At 40.3% G+C, this 19,905-nt stretch overlaps 1 protein-coding gene across 2 annotated transcripts in view; it reads right to left on the bottom strand.

The window, feature by feature from the left end:
- Positions 1–691: 691 nt before the first annotated feature.
- Positions 692–19,905, bottom strand: part of LOC138249850 (glutamate carboxypeptidase 2-like) — a 477,831-nt gene continuing 458,617 nt past the window's right edge. For both annotated transcript variants that reach the window (XM_069204011.1, XM_069204012.1), the window contains exons 18-19: positions 12,251–12,343; positions 692–3,484 (exon numbers count right to left, since the gene is read on the bottom strand). In XM_069204011.1, coding sequence (XP_069060112.1) covers positions 3,295–3,484; positions 12,251–12,343 — 283 coding nt within the window. In that variant the 3' untranslated portion in view covers positions 692–3,294. The remainder of the gene's footprint in view (positions 3,485–12,250; positions 12,344–19,905) is intronic.

The following is a 19,905-nucleotide window of genomic DNA, read 5'->3' as shown; positions in this document are numbered from 1 at the left end:
TAGTTTCTGTACTGTACAGCATGGGATGTGCTAAATTACCCTTTTATGGGAAATGTGTATTTTTTATAGTGATGACTTTTGAAATAAATTATTACTTTAGTGGAATCCCCAACTAAGTCCTGCAACTGCCATTGTAGTGAACACCTACAACCTACCATCAAGTCACTGTTCAAGAGATTCAGTATGTCTGGAGAAACGTGCGCATTACCTCCTAGCCAGATGCTTTGGCTTTTTATCATCACTGCTTGCCTAAGTCCTCTTCAGTTAAAGGAGCAGTAGCAGCCCCCTTGCTCCAGGATACGCAGAAATACTGCCAATTGAAAAAATAAAAATTTAATGATTAGACCTTAATGTCTAATCAGTTCACCGCAGCATATTTTATGTATGGTGTTTTGTTCTCCTGTACCCATTCTGCAGAACCTTCAAAGCAGAGGAATATAAGAGCAGGGACATTACATCCATTAAGAGAGATGAGGCAACAGGCTTCACTACAAAGTGTTAACACTCAAGACTGTAACAACTTCCAAAACTACATTTCACACCTCGTGGAGCTCATTCCAGGAGCTATACAAATCCTCTCATCATTTCTGTGCATGGGCCCTGGTCTTCTCTTCGAAAATATCTGAATATGAATTGTACCAAAAACAGCACACACAAAATTAAAGTTACAAAGATATACCATCAGGCACAATAAAAATTACCACAATGTTTAAGCTTTATTGTTCCTAGACCTGGATATCAATTTCTGATTATATTTAGATAGTATGAACAGTCATGGGATGCAAATTATAGAATTGTGGTCTTTGTACACAAATGTAGGCAGGAAATAGTTTACAAACATTTGTAATTGGCAACAGGTACAATTATAACAAGAGGTAAGTTCACATACTCAGTGGAATCCCTACAATCAATACTACGAATGCAGGTCAGAGAATGGTCAGTGTGATTCCAAACATTTTCACTTTCACAGGCGAAAGCCCTTAGCACTTTCACCTGGTCAGTTAAGCCAAAATCTCTTACATGGTCACCCTGGATGTCAAAGCCAACATTACGTGGATGAGGTACACAAACTATACCATTGTGTACCTAATGTTCACCATTGTAAATATCTCAAAATGAAACAATAAATTGTCATTTTGGGTGTAGCTATGCAAATATTTTATTATTTTGTCCCCACGCTACCCACCCCTATATTCTTCAGTTATATATATATTGAAAGACAAACTTCCTAAGGGCAGCCAAATAAAGCTTCAGCAGATTGTCAATTACATGGCCTTTCACTAGTCACCCACCTCTATTGCACACTTTGCCACCTGCGTTGCTTACTATTCCACCATCTACGACACCACATTCTTGCATTTATGAATCATTCCAATTGTCTTGCAATAAACCAAGATCAAAGCAACCATTGCTCAGAAAATGCCTTTCTTTCACTAAACTGCAAATCCACAGGGGGAACCCTATCACCCTACCCTATCTAGGGTTAATACAACGTCACAAAAAAGAAAATGACAGGTAGGGACAAATTAAATCCTAAATTAAATAAACAGTCATTAATTCTGTTAATCCTAGATTTAATTTCTTTCTCAGATTTATTTCAAAAAATTAAATAGTAAAAAAGGAAGCTATGGTAGTGTAATCCAAAGTCTAATACACATAACATAAATTGCTGCACTATTATTTACAAAACTCATATATAAACCACAATGAGCCACACATTGCACAAAGTACAGTAACAAAACTAACAAAACATCATACCCTACACATTTAAACAGTGGTCACTATAACACAACTACCAAGGTGATCCACTTCTATTAACTCAGCCAGTGGGCTTTTAATGCACTTGACTATCACTCGCTTGTGTATTTCTTTCACACAAGCGTGTATTGGTGCATTTTGAAATATTTTTTACTATATAGTCCATTAATTCGGTAAGCCCAATGTACTTGTAAGGAGAAGTCAACGCGTTTCGGCCTGTAGATTAAGGCCTCATCAGGACTGGATAAGGGCACAAGTGATTTTTGTGGATTTTGGTGGCAACCAGATTGACGCAGACACGCGACCTGAATCAACGTGGTTGAAGAATGATACGCGATTAGTAAACGCTGTAGCCGACAGGAGAGTTTGGAGCCTTGACGGCTTCGATATATTCAATAACCGGCCCGAAATGTGAGATGACTAAAGGGCTTGACCGGTTGTCGTTCTCCACAAAAATCACTTGTGCCCTTATCCAGTCCTGATGAGGCCTTAATCTACAGGCCGAAACGCGTTGACTTCTCCTTACAAGTACATTGGGCTTACCGAATTAATGGACTATATAGTAAAAAATATTTCAAAATGCACCAATACACGCTTGTGTGAAAGAAATACACAAGCGAGTGATAGTCAAGTGCATTAAAAGCCCACTGGCTGAGTTAATAGAAGTGGATCACCTTGGTAGTTGTGTTATAGTGACCACTGTTTAAATGTGTAGGGTATGATGTTTTGTTAGTTTTGTTACTGTACTTTGTGCAATGTGTGGCTCATTGTGGTTTATATATGAGTTTTGTAAATAATAGTGCAGCAATTTATGTTATGTGTATTAGACTTTGGATTACACTACCATAGCTTCCTTTTTTACTATTTAATTTTTTGAAATAAATCTGAGAAAGAAATTAAATCTAGGATTAACAGAATTAATGACTGTTTATTTAATTTAGGATTTAATTTGTCCCTACCTGTCATTTTCTTTCTTTCACTAAACAGCATGATTATTATTATTAATATTGTATTTCCCCTGATCAGATGTGTTGTGCTCTAGGAACGTGCATTCTTTTTTGCAGATTAAGTATGTGTTTGTATCAATAATTCAAAGACATTCCAAAAAATGAGACACAGTTCACGAAGCACAGAGGTAGAAATATAAAGTCAATGCAATAAGAAACAGTCTTTAAACCCAACCAGGCTTTTAAATGAGTCGCCTGATCAGTTGTGCCACAATAAGTTTCAAAATCCAACTACACAACAAGCAGAGAGACATTCTGGAAGTCCTGTGATGGCCATCGGCGGTGATGTGGGACTGAGTAAAGAGAACAGGATGTTTGTTTCGCTTTTACCACTTTAGCCCAAAAAAGTGTATGACAGGAAAGTAAGCGTCTTCCTCCATGTGCCACAATAGTTCATCTCATTTCCTGTCCTAAAAGGTTCCGTACTTAAAAAGAAAAGACAATTATAAATCAATTTACATTTTCATAGAGTGAAATTTTCCAAAGGATCCTTTGTTTGCCTTTTGATGCCCTCCTCGTGCTAAATAGTTCATGCAACTTCCTCCAGAGTTCCTGCAGCTGCTTGCACGGTGAAGGCTGCAATTGAAATCTGCCTCTTTACTTCTTCCCAGGCTTTGGACTGGTCTGCTTTATTCTCAATATCAAACATGGCGTCGTAGATCCCAGGGAAAGACTCCCCTGCGTACTTATTGTGACTACTGGGCGCAAAAATGATGTGCCTGTAAGGAGAAAACACAAGGTAATGTGAGGGGATATCGGGTTATACAAATAGTAGAGCTTTGCATATGTGGATGACATGATATATCTTACAATGTATATATGAAATCAGCACTGGCAAACCCAATAGATTGCTGTATTTTTTAAAGAAACAATTCCCATTTTCATGTCCTTCAAAAGCTGCAATTGCACTTTTCTATAATACGCAGAAGTACTTTAGACAGTTACTAGAGATTCCTCGAGTTAGATGTAAGTGCCTCCTGTTGTGGGCTGCTGAACTTTAAGCCATTACAAGATATCCCATCAGTGGCGGCAGCTGGCAGGGACAGCCGGAGGGGCAGTGCTCAGAGCGATGGTTGGCCCTGGTGGGGGGTTAGCAAAATATTAAAAAAACACTTACCTGAGCTGCCTGACGCTGCCTCGGTGCTCCTGCAGTCTCATTGCTTCTCTGCTGCCCTCCCTACCCAATCCAGACGCTTCTCTCATGCTATTATACAGCATAAGAGAAGTGCTGGATTGGCCTGAAATGCCACTCAGGGAAGGAGTAGGAGCCTGTGCTTGGTGTCCACCCGGCTCTAAAATACAGCTCGGTTATAGAGTTCTAAGTGCACATGTCAGTTTGCACAGCCTCAGACGGCCCACCAAACTGACTACACTTAGAGCGCACCACCACTACTCCTCCTCCATGGTGATGTGGAGGTTGCAGGCCCAGCCCTCGGTAAGCGGAAAAATAAAACAATAATAAAGTACTTTTACTATCATTCTATTTTTCTGCCTCTGCGCAGTGGTGCGACGCCCCTGGATCCCATGGATCTCACTTGCCCCTTTTTCACAAAACCCCCATCTTAGGGCAGGCAGAAGAAATATGCACTACAGAGTGGAGATAAATTAGGTTTTTCAGATTGTGTGTGGTAGGTAGACAGGTCTGGTGGATGGATTAGGTATACTATGCTAACTATGGTATTTAGGTAAATATTGGAGATAGGCAAAACATTCTGCTCCACCGGCAGAGTTCACAGAGCTTGGAGCGATGAGTTCTGGCAAAACTCTGCCAACCACTGTGAGGTGGTGTTTTTTCTTACGTGCGGCTTGCCAACATTATGTTCACAGCACAAAAAACAAAGGTTATCAATACAAATGTATGTAGGTTTGTTTTATGATTATTAGTATGATTATAATTATTACTATTAATAGCAGTAGTAATAATGATAGCAATAACACCAAAATATTACTACTACTAAACAATATTACTAAACAATAATATTAGTAATGTTAAGTTGGTGAGTGAGAGTTTGCCTCCCTTAGTGTTATTTTTGGGTCCTAGAATGCCTTCGGGCACGATTTCTCAACAGGTCACTACTGCTCTCGCTGAGAATGCTGCAGCTCAAGTAGAAAATCTACTCGAGCGGCAGGAACAAGCAGTGCCCTTTGGTGTGCCGTGTGGTGCAGTTCACACTGATTTTACAGCACAGGACAATCTTCTGGTGCTAAATATTAGTGCGAGCACCATGGCATACTAAAGTTATGCAGCTCACGAAACTTAGTGGAATCGCACAGCTTTTTAGGCAACTCCATGGAATTCCATGGTGAGAAACTCTGCGAGTTCCACCCAGGCCTAGTAAATATGGTAGGTAATCATCATAGGTAAGTACGTTTCGGTAAAGTATTGTAGGTAAAATAGATAGATATGGTACTTATTGTGGGTAGATTTAACAGGTTGGTATCATTGGTAAGAAGGTATGGTAGCTAAGTAGTTATGCTAGTTGGGTTGTATGTTGAATTAGGTACAATGGACAGCTTATGTTAGTTGTGGTGGGTAGGTATATTAGGTTAGTTATAGTAGTGATTGTGGCTTAAAGTTGGTTAACTATTTTTGGAAGATATGTAGGTACAGTAGAATGGAATTGCAGGTATATTTGGAAGGTATGTTAGGTAGGTATGATAGGTTAGGCAAGGCAGATATAGTAGGTATGGTAGTCAGATATAATTCAGACATGGTAGGTAGGTATGGCATGTTACATACGATTGGTAACTAGGACAGCTAGGTAAATATAGTTTGGTATATATGGAAAAGTTGGTTTGTAGTTATGGTAGGTTAGGCATGATACACACTGTCATTAATAAAGCACACTTATGTGCCAATAAACAAGTGGCTTATTATATTTGAAATTGTTTATACATGTTGCTTACAATTCACAGCATGAAAAAGAAGAGAAAAAAACAATAATACAAACAATAATAATAATCGTAATAATAATAATAATAATAATAATGAGCTGGTGCTGCCCAGATTGCATTAGAAGAGTTGCTCTGCACCCTTGGAGTGTTATAAAATTGAGAAAGAACATGAAGCTTCTGTTGGAAGTGGCGAACTTAAAAGACATTCACAACAAAATATTGATAATAAATACCTTTGTACAACAGAGGATGGACTGAATACGGAACAAATCAAACATTCCCCCCAGTCACAAAAGCATGCATCAAAGTTGTAACTATAGAATTGGTTTTGCATGAGTCCATGGACCTCTCTGATGTTTGTGAATACCTGCATGTGTCCACCTCTATTCTCATCTCCCAGTGTAGATATTCAGATCTGCTCCCAAACCTCAAAATCTCCCAGTGTCGTCACCTCCTTGAGGACTATTCCTACTCATAATGGGGGTCTGCTTTGTGAGCCGGCCTGCCCAACCATTGTATTTAGTCAAGGATTTCCAATCATTAAAGACCACTGGTGTTGCAGATGGTGTTCCGGAATGAAGTTTATCCTATAAAGGTAATGTATTTGTGACACACAAGTCACAAAGAGGATCACCATTGGGCCGAACTTAGCCAGGTCACTAAGATAGCTGAGAAGGTAATCCGCATATAGGATAATTTTGTCTTTTAGAGCTTCTGATCATCTCAAATCAGATATTCGCCAAGAGTGCTGTTTTTTGCTGGCTAGGGGTTATATTGCGAGAGTGAATAGTAAGGGAAAGAAAGGACACCCCTGCCTCTTCCATCTCTTCAATGGCATCCTGTCAGATAAAGAGTTTCCCATTCTGGCTGTGGCCCCTAAGCACCTATAAACCATTTGGTATAGGCTAGGAAACGAAGACCTAAGCCCACCTGCTCCAATAGTGTGACGACATAATCCCAGGATACATTACCAAAAGCTGTGTCCACGTCCACAAATAATAGAGACAATGGCCCACTCAGCCGGTGACTTATTTCCAGGGCGTTGAAGGCCCATTGAATATTGTGCCTTGTTTCTCAGTCTGGCAAGAACCTACTCTGGTCAAGGTGCATGAAATCAGTTATCACTAGAGACAGTATTCAAGCTAGCCTAGAAAGCTAGGATTTTGGCTTCAGTGTCAATTAGATATATTGGGTGACATGAGCCTGGATTATCTGGAGGTATGTAAGCTTCAGGATGATTACAATTGAAGGTAAACCCTCCATGGCAACTGACCCATTTGAATAACAATTTCCTTTTCAAGACCTAGCAGTGAAGACATGGAATAAGCTACCCTTTCATCTTCTGACCTTTCCATCTCTTCCAGATTTCTGAAAGTCCCTGAAAACCTGGCTATTTGGCTAGTCAACTGGGCCCTGCCAGCACCTGGATACCCTCATGGTTGATAAGAAGAACACTATCAATCTACTGATTGATCGATTTTGGAACTCATGAAGGTGCGGAGGGCATTCTACAGTCTTGGACCTTGTACTCCCAGGGATCTGCCTTCATGTTTCATCTTCATCAATGGCCATCACTGGATCAAGTTAGCATTCAGTGAAGACTGAAGACTTGCTCCTAGTGCCTGGGTACACGCATGGATGACAATCTGTGCAACAATGTAGTGTTCAGCAATTTTTTTATAAGTACTTTTGGCCATTCCCCTCGTAGGACCTGTGGGCAGTGAACAGAACTTTACATTTAAGCCTGGCTTCAGCTGAAGGACAGTGGACAATGTTCAGAGTCTGCCTCGTGGGTTGCCCCTTTCCCAAGTTAAGGCACTTTCTATATGCATGGTTTTGTAGTTTTAGCAATCCAAACTGCTGGAGGGAAAAGCTTATTAAGGGTCTCCACAGAGTGAAAGCAGAAGGAGGTTTAGTGGATGTAGCTCTACAAAGGAGAACCATAAGCAGGATCAATGCCCTGCACACTGGATTGAACTGTGCATTGTTTACTACTGCTGTGAGAATAAAAGTACATTTTTATGGATATGGAGGATTTTGGCCTGCTTCCCAGAAGGAGGATTTGAGGACGGTGAAGAGAATTTTAAATGTAATCATGACTTCTGCAGGAGGCCAATGAGTGTGCTTAGAGTATGACTTGTGTGGTACCCTCTTAACTAATTTAAGGCACCTTCTGGCTGTGTGGCTTTGTAGGTTTTGTAGCCAGAAAATTAGTGGTTTGGGGAGACCAGTGAAAATAATTTTGTAGCATGCTAGACTGGACCTGACATGGCCTTTGCTTAACTCCACATAATGGTTTTTTTACCAGTGAAATTATATTGTAGCGTTTGCACCCTTGAATCACTATATTGGCTTGTTGGACAAAAAACAACCTTGAGTTCAAGAGTATCCCTGGTGATGGAATTGGGGTGCCAATCTAGGTGTAGTGACACAGGCTGATTTAATCCATTTAGGAAGCTCTTATACTTGGTTCTGTACATGTAGAGCAATACCTGTTTCATGCAAAGGAAGCGATCCTTACTCCATTGAAGACACAAGATGATGTTATTAGTGTTTTACAGAGATTATCTAGCCAGGGGTATTGGAACATTTTTCTGAGTGGGGTGCTGCTATCACTGTTACACCATTTAAGTCATAGGGATTGTGTCACACATAGGACAAATATAACAAATGAGCAACGTCAATTCAGTAGTAGAGTGGTTAGTGCGTGGTATGTAGGCGGTGGTGCATTCTGGAGCATACCATTGCAAATATATATATAGTACTTATTCATGGTGTCTTAGTGCTCACTTCACTTACAGACAGCATTTTCCCATTGAAATGACTACGAAATTCATACTGCCATGCTACCACCTTTCCTTCCAACCTCCCTGTACCCCAGCAAGATTGTCAGGTAGTTCACTTTATAAAATCTTTTAACTTTGCAGAGAAAGGAAACACCAATCTACATTTTAGAATTTTTTTTTAGACGATATAACCCGACATTTGTATTTGTCCTCTGTCTTTAAACACAAAGCAAACGTGACGGGATGAAAACAAAATGTAAAGATGTCTTTATTGCTCATTCACATTCTGAACTCCTTCATCTTTATTTTGGGGATGCTATTTCTTCTTCCTTCTAGTGGAGACTTATGTTGGAATAAGAAGACCAATTTGTCCTTTTCAGTGTATAACTTAAGAAACCAATTTAGGAGCCAAAATAATCTCTTCGTTTTAGATGTTACACTGAATGTGGGAGCCTCTGAGTTTGACAGTACTGCCCAATGTTAACTGGGAATTATGGAGATCGATACCTGAAACCAATCTATTGCACTGGGCCCTTCCATGTGCTGCGTATGCTAGTGTATGGATCACTGCAAGAAGAAATAAATATATGATGCAATTGTGAAGTGGATTTCCCGAGGAAGGCGAGATGTGTCGAAATGCATGTAGAAGAATGTTGAATACTGGAAAAATGTTTAAGCCACAATATTAAGGATGGAATACTGTGATTAAACTAAAAGATATACAAACTGAGATAATGACCATTTCCCAGAGGGCACTTGATTGAAAAATACCATTTGAGCGGGAACATAACTAATAAGCACGAATTCAAAGTGAATGATTGTGATTTGTAGTTATTTGATATAAAGTAACGCTCTGTAGGAATAGGAGTTGAAGATATATGTTTTTAGTGAACAACCTTGTAGACTTTAGCTGTTTTAGTGAAGTGGGTATGAATGCAGGGTTTGACTGAAATTTGAATGTCTGAGAGCAAGGTTGACTGGGTTTTAATTTTGAACAGAATAGTATTGTAGATAAAAGATGTGCTATATGCATTCAACACAATCTTTTTTCCATGTATGAAGTTTTTGTGACAAATTATATTTCTAATTCAGCCACATCAAACGAAATATACAAGGTTGTCGTGGTATTTGTTTTACTATGTAATGTTTCCCTGTCCTTGGAGCCATTATTCTTAGCAGAGGGATCCCTTTGTTAAACATGTGCATGCTCTTGAACCTGTCTCATCTTCTTTGTGCTGAGGAAAGATAGGTTGCACATGTCCTGTATTTAGCCAACCCTCTGAGGTCCTTGTTTGGCTCCCTCTGGAATTGGGAGACAACAGCACGCATTAGAGTGTCACTTATAGGTCCAGAAAAAAGGTAGCTATTTATCATATTTGTATTGACAAGTACAAGAACATGAGTGAGTTGTTTGAAGCACATGACAGATTAGGGTGTGTTAATGAGAGCTGGTTGCTTTCATTTTGGCAACCATGCTGAGCAGTTCCACTGCCACTAGTGGTTTGACAAATATAAACCTGGGAGCAATAAAACAGCAATGTCGGTGATAATGGAAATGGGTTTGTGTGTGAGAGGTGGGCTTGTGTATTTTGGAAACTTTGGATTGTGGGAACTCTAGCAGATCTTTGCAATGTGTTTAGGGCACACAATGGTTACTCTTTAGCACATTGGGATTGTCCGGTTCATGGCAAATATTGAATATGTCCTTGAATTTGCTTGGTACTTTCTTAGTATGTTTTGTGGTTGCTTTATTATAGTAAGTTATTCATTAAAACAACCTACAGAGAGATGTAGGCCCTCATTAACAGTGTGGCAGTCTTCTGACTGAAAGTGCCACGGTTGGATTGCCGGCACTGCCACTTTTAGGCTGGCCGACGGCCTGGAGGTGCCAGCAGTCATAAACCGCCAGGGCTGCGCTACCCTGGGGATTATGACCCGTGTATGCCAGTTTTTGCATGGCGGTTTCACCGCCATGCAAAGGCTGGAGGAGACTGGCTGCCAGAGGCTCCATGCGGGCCCCTGCACTTGGTATGGGCAGTACAGGGGCCTCCATGGACAGCCCCATCTGCGCTTTTCACTGCGTGAACTACAGGCACTGAAAAGCGCGTCAGGTGCTATTGCACCTGACGCACTGCAACATGGCCGCTGGCTCAATTACGAGCCGGCGTCAATTTTGTGGTGAGTTTCCCACGGGGCCAGCGGGTGGAAATGCTGTTTCTGCCTGCTGGCCCAGCGTGAAACTCGTAATAGACCTCCACCAAACTCATATTGAGGCCCTTAGTGTCTTTTTTGGGTTTGTGGGATTTAAGCACAAGAGTATCTAAGGCAGCAGAAACATTGCAATATAGGTTGTCCAGCAGGGGAGTAGGATATGAGATATCTGGTTATAAGGGTTTATCTTAAGTGTGCATGGGCTCAAATCCTTCTTTAGGGATGTTTTGAAGTGCCTGTAGAGGGTTGGTGGGTTATTATTCTTATTTTTCTTCTTTAGAGTTTCAGGTGTTAAGCACCAGTAAGGTCAATCAGGTCTGTCAGGATGAAGAAATGACCAAACCATACCTGAGGCTGTAATGCTAGGTTTGCACTTTCAAGGCTAAATGTATTGGTAAGGTCAAACATATGCTCAGCTTTGTGTCCAGCCAGATGCCATATGGAAATTAGTCTTGATTCTGCTCCAAACGCAACAGTCGAGCTGAGACAGACAGGCCAGGTCCAGTCTAAATGGGAACACATGCAACTAAAGCCTGTTTGTTTGTCTATTTGGGCCTCATGTGTAGTAGGATTCCCAGGCACAGTGAGCACAGGACACGTCAGGGGATACTTATTGCACATAGGGCATTGCACTGATGTAGACAAAAAAGGCATCAGTTGCACAGTCCTACGTGTTCAATAGCACATGTTTATATGCCCAAGTGGCACTCTGAGGTAATCCAGTTTGTAATGTTGATTTACAAGTGTAATAAATAAGTAAGCGTATTATGTTTTTAAGAAGGGCTTAACATCTACTCAGTCAGAATTTCCAAACGTATCTGGATGGTGTACTGCAAACTATTCTCCTATGCCTTGCTCACCCTAACTGCAGTACATATTGCTGACAGATCTCTTTCTGCCACTGTCAAGATACACAGGGAAAACCAAACAGTTAGCCTCAGAAAACTAATGTCATTGCCAAGCTACAAAGGGCAATTTTAATTTAGATAATTCAGAAATGTAGCCACCCAAATAGACAACTTTGCAGAAGCTTAAATGGTAAAAATCACTTTCCTCATTAACAAGCATAATAGGCATGAGTGCTTTAGAAAAGTATTACATGTGTTTTTTCGTTACCCTGCACAGGGATGAAATATAGATCAAATTAGAACCCAAAAAACCTATAGTAGTCAAGCATAAATTGGCCTCTCATAAGCAGCTGAAATGCAATATTGGATATTCAAAAATACCTATTATATAAGACAAAGATTATTTAGAAGGTGATTAGTCTTTTCTATACATACTTACTGATCTTAAAGAAGCTAAGCTTTCCACATTGTGCAAGGAATTTTTGTACTCCACACTACTTCAGGCAGTTGTAGTTGAATGCAATTGTCATAATATGCGTTATTCACAGTCTAATTGTCTTAGGTGTGGCATATTTCGTGCTGTGTGTATAGTCCAATAAATATTTTGTTTGTACAGTATATTATCATGTCAGATAACTTTCTTTTAAAAATCTCATTGATGCAGAACATGTCGATATTTATTTTTTTGCACATTTTACAACATGTTCAGGTTCTACTGGGGGAATCAGGCTGTGCTTTTACATACCTATAAAAAGGTCTTCCTGGTAATCCAAGTGGATCAATAAATGCTCTTTCCAAAAACATTAGCTGATCATTCATGGACCTCACCGCCAGGGGTCTGTGTAACAAGGAAATAGATAAAGGTCTTTAAAGTAATGCAGTACTTTGAATACAGAATGAGATTTTTAAAATTTACCACTTTATACCTACAGCAGTCCAAGTAACTATGTTATCCCACCCTGCATAATGACAAATCCATTTCTATGGTGGAAGAGTAACTATCCTTCCATCTTCTACACAAGATGCGACAGAAAACCATTAAATCTACCCATTTAAAAACACACAACTACTTGTTGGTTTAGCATTCATTTCAAGGCATCATGATTACTCAATGTTCCTTTTTGAGTGAAGAGAGGAAGACGCTGAAAGATTGGCGCTGAAAGATTAGCAGGGCTTTGCATAAAACATCACAGTTCTCATGTTCTTCATCATTTGGGCAACTCAAATATTTACATGTTTATTCTGATTAGAAACATCATCATAATTGTCATACACATATTTAAATCTAATGGTTTCATCTTATTTTTCCATAGGAAAATTAAGAAGAGGGGAATTAACTCAGACCAATGTGCATTGATTTGAAGAATGTTTTCTGAGTCAAAGAATGAAACATGTGACGATGCTTCCAAACACAATAAACCTCTTCATATTTCAACTGCTTATATAGATGTGAGGAAGAAGGAATGATCCAGCAACTATAAATGAATTATGGAAGTGTCAGAATAAAGGATGCAGTTCCCACGAAATACACTCAATTTAGAAAATGATTTGCTTACATTTAACTTCAATAACAACTTTTTAAAAAAATTAAATACTCATATGCAGAATACATGCCAACTGGAATATAACAAATGGAGTCCTGAGGATGGTATTCATCCAAGAGATAACACACATGACCGGAACATTATTTACAATGTAGATTGTGCAATAAGAAGTCTTGGATGATCATTTAATAATGTATACAGGACAGTTAAAGGAGGAAATTATGGTTAATTGTTTTTTTTTGGGAGCAGTCTTTGATGTACAGAAGCAATACGATTTTCAGACCACATATCAATGTAAAGGGGTTTGAAGGTGGTGTATACCTGGTAGCTAACGTGCATCAATTCAAATGGCACAGATGAACTTCAGTAAAGTGACATTGTAAAATAATGAACATGCATTTTCATTTTTTCCTTGGCAATCATTCTGGAAAAACACAAGTTGGTAACTGTGTTATGCATATTGGAAAATCGATATCTATTTATCTTATGGGAGTCAAATTAGAAACTAATGATGATTATTAAAGAAATTATGGGCCAGATGTATCAAACAATTTTGCATTCGCAACCGGTGCGAATCGCAAAATTCAACCGTTTGTGAATGCAAAAATGCCTTTCAGGATTTATGAAAGGCATTTGCAATCCAATTTCAAGGAATCGCTAAAATAGCGATTCCCTGAAATTGCAACTCCATTTAGAGAATCACAAATTGCGATTCTCTAAATAGGAAATCACAAATAGGGAATTCCTATTTGCGATTTCCAAAGCACATGTATCAAGCATTTCCTAAATGTGAATTGGGCATTTAGGAAATGCAATTACCACCAAATCCAATTTAGTAGTAAGCATGTGCATTTTTTTTAAATGCATTATAATGCATTTTTAAAAATGACATGTAGCGCAAACATGCCCTTAATGCATGTGTGCGCTTCACATGTCGGCAGATATTTTTTGGGTGCGCATCAAAGGGGGCCTTAGGCCCCCATCACCCTGGGGTTTGCATTACCTCATTTGTGAATTCCTAACAGGAATTTGCAAATTAGGTAATGCAAAACCATTCACACCTATGAGCCTACAGACCCATAGGGATGAATGGAGTCCCATTCCGTAAGTGCGAATTCGGTAACAGCGATTGCGAATTTTAAGAAATCGCTATTACCGTACTCACAATTTTCATACATCCCATTTTGCATTTCTTAAATCGCGATTTCTTAAAATTAGCTATTTAAGAAATGCAAACTGGGAGCTTGATACACCTGGCCCTAAATTCCTTCTAAAATTAAATGAGTTGATCTTGGAAGATAACTTTTATGTAAAATATATTTTTTTAAATGACAGTTAACATACTTATTTGAGTCAGGTTATCTCTTTAACTGCTGTTACTATTAAATGTGAATGTTAAGTATAGACTGCTTATCAGTGGGTATAGGTCCCACATACTCATGAATGAGAGAGTGCTATACAAAACTCTTATATAAATAAATAAATGGAGTGATCCTTTGGATTGAGAGATAGAAGATGTCTTGAAGCTGAGTTGTGTCCTCTGGGGTAAACACAAAACTATATCCCTTTGTGCCAAAAATAGAGTCCATTGGTACAGTCAAGACAAGCTAGAACAAGTACTGTAATGAATTCAAATCTATGCAGAAAGCTCAAGAAAGGGAGTGTGGGAAGTGACTACTGATTGCTGGGTGTGGCTATGGTGAGCTCAGCATTCAAAGTACCTCAGTGTGGATGGTGAAGTTCTTCAAGGACTCTGAAGGAGTAGGTGGCAGACCCAGCTCAAAAATAGGCCCACCGTCACATGTCAGGACTTTATTCTTTCTGGCGCCAGGTTTGAGGTGATTGCTGGTCATCCAATCATTGACTGCAAGAATTGAAAGCCCTAGAACACATTTGCTCAGTCATCTGTATGTTCCAGTTTATAGCTGATCAGAAAACCATCTGAATAGTTGTTGCAAGTGAGGACAAAAGACTGGATTTCTGCAGGAAGGGGCCTCAGAAATAAGGTGAACATTGGGAAAGAAGGTGAACAATTATAGAGTCCTGAGGGTGCCCAGATACTAGGGCGGCAGGATAAGGGGAGGAGAGATCATTTGACAGGCTCCAAAATTAGGTGGGATTCCAACTCAAGGTTTTTCCATTGACACTTATTTCAGAGGAACTTAGAGATTTGGATGACATTATTGGACTTAGCTATTTCTGCAGGGTCATCCCCAAACCTCTGGCATTCACGTCCCCATTTTTGCTGAATCTGTTTTTGCTGGCTTTAGGACTTTGCACACTTTACCACTGCCAACTAGTGCTAAAGTGATTGTGCTCTCTCCTTAAAACATGGTAAGCTTGGCTTATGTCCAGTTGGCATTGTTGTACCTGGCCCTTTTTGCAGGGTTATCCCCAAACTTTTTGCCTCCTTCCTTTTATTTGTTCTGACCAATTTTAGTTGGCTTTAGGACTCTGGGCACTTTACCACTGCTGACCAGTGCTAAAGTGCATATGCTCTACATATAAATTGTATTGGTAATTGGCTTTTCGATTTTTGGCATATTTCATTTACTAGTAAGTCCCTAGTAAAGTGCACTAGAGGTGACTAGGGATGACATTATTGGACTTAGCTATTTCTGCAGGGTCATCCCCAAACCTCTGGCATTCACGTCCCCATTTTTGCTGAATCTGTTTTTGCTGGCTTTAGGACTTTGCACACTTTACCACTGCCAACTAGTGCTAAAGTGATTGTGCTCTCTCCTTAAAACATGGTAAGCTTGGCTTATGTCCAGTTGGCATTGTTGTACCTGGCCCTTTTTGCAGGGTTATCCCCAAACTTTTTGCCTCCTTCCTTTTATTTGTTCTGACCAATTTTAGTTGGCTTTAGGACTCTGGGCACTTTACCACTGCTGACCAGTGCTAAAGTGCATATGCTCTACATATAAATTGTATTGGTAATTGGCTTTTCGATTTTTGGCATATTTCATTTACTAGTAAGTCCCTAGTAAAGTGCACTAGAGGTGACTAGGGGTTGTAAATCAAATGCTACTAGTGTGCCTGCATCACTGATTGTGGTACCCAAACGAGTAGCCCTGCGGACATGGTTCAGACCTGCCACTGAAGTGTCTGTGTGTGCAGTTTGAAACTGCCAATTCGATCTGGCAGGTGTACCCACTTAACAGGCCAAAACCTTCCCTTCTTATACATGTAAGGCACCTCGAAGGTAGGCCCTAAGTAGCCCCATGGGCAGGGTGCAGTGCATGTTAAAGGTAGGACATGTGTTGGTATGTTTTAGGATGTCCTAACAGTGAAATACTGTCAAATTTGTTTTTCACTGTTGCAAGGCATATCTCTCACCTAGGTTAACATGGGGGCTGCATTTAAACAACTTTTAAGTGTAGTTTCCCTTTGGGAGCATATTGAGATGTGGAGTTTGGTGTCTTTGAACTCACAATTTAAAAATACAACTTTTAGTAAAGTTGGTTTTTAAATTGTCAGTTTGAAAATGCCACTTTTAGAAAGTGGGCATCTTCTTGCTTAAACCATTCTGTGACTCTTCCTGCTTGTGTATTAATTGTCTGGGTTTGACTCACAGTTGAGCTATTTGAGAAATCTTCACTAGACAGTGGTACAAAGGGAGCTGGGGTGTAGCCTGCATATTCTGATGGGCCATCTGTACTAGAGTGGAGGGAGGAGCAGTCACTTACCCCTGAAAGAGCTGTGTCTGCCCTCACACAATGAACTCTCCAACCCACTGATGTGAGTCTGGAGCCAGGCCTGGGCCAGGCAGGAGCTTGTGAACAACAGACTTTCCTTTGAAGTTTGCCTACTACAAAGGCAGAAAGGGGTATAAGTAGTGGACCCCAAACCTCAGATTTTAGATTACTTCTGGATTCAAGAGGAACCTCTGCCAAGGAGAAGAGCCGAGGAGCTGGAGGAGCAGTACTGCCCCTTTGCCTGCGACTATGCCTTGCTGGGTTGGCCTGCAAATGCTGCTTCTGCCTGAAAGAAGATAAAGACTGGACTTTGAGGACTATTCCTGCTTGTGAAATCTCTCCAAGGGCTTGGACTGAACTTGCCTCCTGTTTTGAATTCTCAGGGCCATTAAAGACTTCTTCTGCCAGCATCAGGAGTCTCTGCTCAGACTCCTGCCCTCTCAAGTGGTGCTCTATCCAGTCCCTGGGCCTTGAAAAGTGAAGCTGGTAGAACAAGGACTGAAATCCATCCATGCACAGGAAGCTGTGAGGGGAAAACTTCAATGCACCCCCTGCTTTGTGGCTGGGAAATCGACGCATCACCTGCATCGCAGCTAGAAAAACGATGCAACACCCGCTTGCTGCTGCTGAAAATGATGCAAACCCCTTGCAGCACAGTTTTTCCATTACTGTGTGGCCAGATTTCACATGCCTTATCGCTGGGCATCATCGTGCCCCTGGGCAGATCCCAGGTGCCCAGTCCAGAAATCGTTGCATCGCTCCCTTGCGGGAGAAAAAAACGACGCATCACTGACTTTTTCAACGCATGCTTGCCCGTGCTGCTTTATTTTTGACACAAACCAGGTACTTTGTGTAAAAACAATGTTTCTATTGATTTCTATGGAGTAAGACTATTATTTTGAAAATTCATAACTTCATGTGTGTATGTTGGATGTTTGTCATTTTTGTCTTGTTTCATTTAGATAAATATTGCCTATTTTGCTAAACTGGTGTGGTGTCCATTTTGTAGTGTTTTCACTGTATTATTGTGTGTGTTGGCGCAAATACTTTATACATTGCCTTTGAGATAAGCCTGACTGCTTGTGCCAAGCTACCAAGGGAGTGAGCAGGGGTTGTCTTGGGAGTGAACTCCCTTACCCTGACTAGAGTGAGGGTCCCTGCTTGGACAGAGTGCAAACTGACTGCCAAACAGAGACCCCATTTCTAACAGGTATATTTCATTAACTTGTGAGTCTCTAGTAAGGTGGCAAAACCTGGCCCCAGGGACAGTAAATTAAATGCTACAATTGGGCCTAAAGCACTGATTGTGCCACCACTTATTAGCACTTTAAACATATCTTAGGCCTGACATTGCAGCCTTTAGCATCCTCTCCAGCCTGGGTACCGCCAATGACTATGCCACACATGGAGCTATAAATCACACGTCTTTATTCTTCTGTGTGTACATGTGAAGTTCACCATTCTAAACTAAGCTTTCATTACATTCTATTCTACCGATTACATCACACTGAAACTGAGCCAGAAAGGTTCTGTCATAAAACGAGCAAGACACTAGATTTCACCCCCGGTGTTAAATTAAAAGTTTAATTTTTTAGAAAATCAGTAGACATACATACATATATAGATATATTGAAATATGTACAACTACTTCTCTTCCATCAATCTTTGTGGTGCTTTGATCATACAACCTGATCGGAATAATGGAAGCTGTAAGCTGTCATCTTCAGTGTCAGGGATTGCTAAAGTTGATAAGGAGTCTGCAGCAGTCACTGAGTTTTCAAAGTCAGTCTTGTTTCCCTATTTTAAGTCAAAGACCAATGAAACACAGACCTAACGTAAGAAGAGTTTCTGGTAACAGACTTCCCAGTTTCCTGGGCTGTCACCAAGTGTCCCTTGGTAGACACCGCTTGTAAAGGTTCAGCATTGTAAGGAACATCAGATTTCTTTTGTGCATCTGTCGGGTGATCACCAAATCTCCTTTTCTAAACTAGGTGCCCTTTTTATATCACTTCTTATCGGAATAAGCTTTCATTTTCTGCTTGTTAACCAAGTCCCTTGTATGAATTATGTTTTCACTTTTGTCTCTTTTGGTAGTCCATTAAGGTAATTTGAATATCACCGCTCTCCCAAACATCAAACCCCAGGACTTTCACCTCCGGTCACGTTAAGTGTTAAACAACAAGCTTGTACAGTAGAATTCAATATTGTTTTCAAATTGAACTTCTCAAGAGTTGCACATCGTACTGCTTTCTTTAGTGTGCTCATAAAACGCTCAACAAATCCATTGGCCTGCGGCCATAAAGGTGTACTCTTTTGATGCTTGAGGTTCAGATGGCCCAAGAACTCTTTAAATGCTTTACTATTAAAGGGCGGGCCATTATCAGAATTCACAATGACTGGGATGCCCCATGTCGCGAATACGCCATTTTGTTTTTCAATAACTCATTCGGGAGTCATGAATGAGAGAACTTCATCCAAAGGAAAATGTGAGTATTCACCTACAATCACCATTACATGATGCCCATTATCAAGTGGATCAAAGAAATTGATGGCTATTCTCTCCCATGCATGTCTAGGAAGTTCTGACATGTTCAGAGTATGTTGAGCAACGTTGGTTGACTGGCAATTGCATATGTGACAGGCCTTGAGTTCTTTTCAACTCTTTCATCTAAGTATGGAAACAAAACTTGGCCTCAGCCAGCTCTCTTTGTGGCAACAATACCATGATGTCTATTGTGAGCCACTTCTACCATATTCTGGTGCAGACTTTTCGGAATCCGGATTCTTGATCTTCACAGTATAACTCATTCCTGAGTTATGGACAATTCATCTTTGACATTTTTGATATTCACATCATTTTTGAGCAGTTGGATGTGTTTGCTCCACCACTGACGTGTAATTATGTCTTTTAACTTCAGCAGGTCACTATCATGGCTCATAGCAGTCACAATCTGGGCTAACGAGATAGCAGCTGTAGTAGTTGACAATGAAATTAATGTAGGCTTCAGCCGTCTTGGATGGAGCACCGTGACCATGTATAAGCACTCTCAAAAAGTAGTCAGCAGGTTCTGATCCTTTCTTGGATGATGCACAATTGTATATTTTTACACTTGTAACTGTAGTCCCCATCATTTAACGCGAGGAGGCATCTTGGCTCT

This window comes from Pleurodeles waltl, chromosome 8 (assembly GCF_031143425.1).
Source record: "Pleurodeles waltl isolate 20211129_DDA chromosome 8, aPleWal1.hap1.20221129, whole genome shotgun sequence".
NCBI lineage: Eukaryota > Metazoa > Chordata > Amphibia > Caudata > Salamandridae > Pleurodeles > Pleurodeles waltl.
Note: the sequence above shows the minus strand (reverse complement) of the source record. Positions and strands in the feature narration are given on the sequence as shown.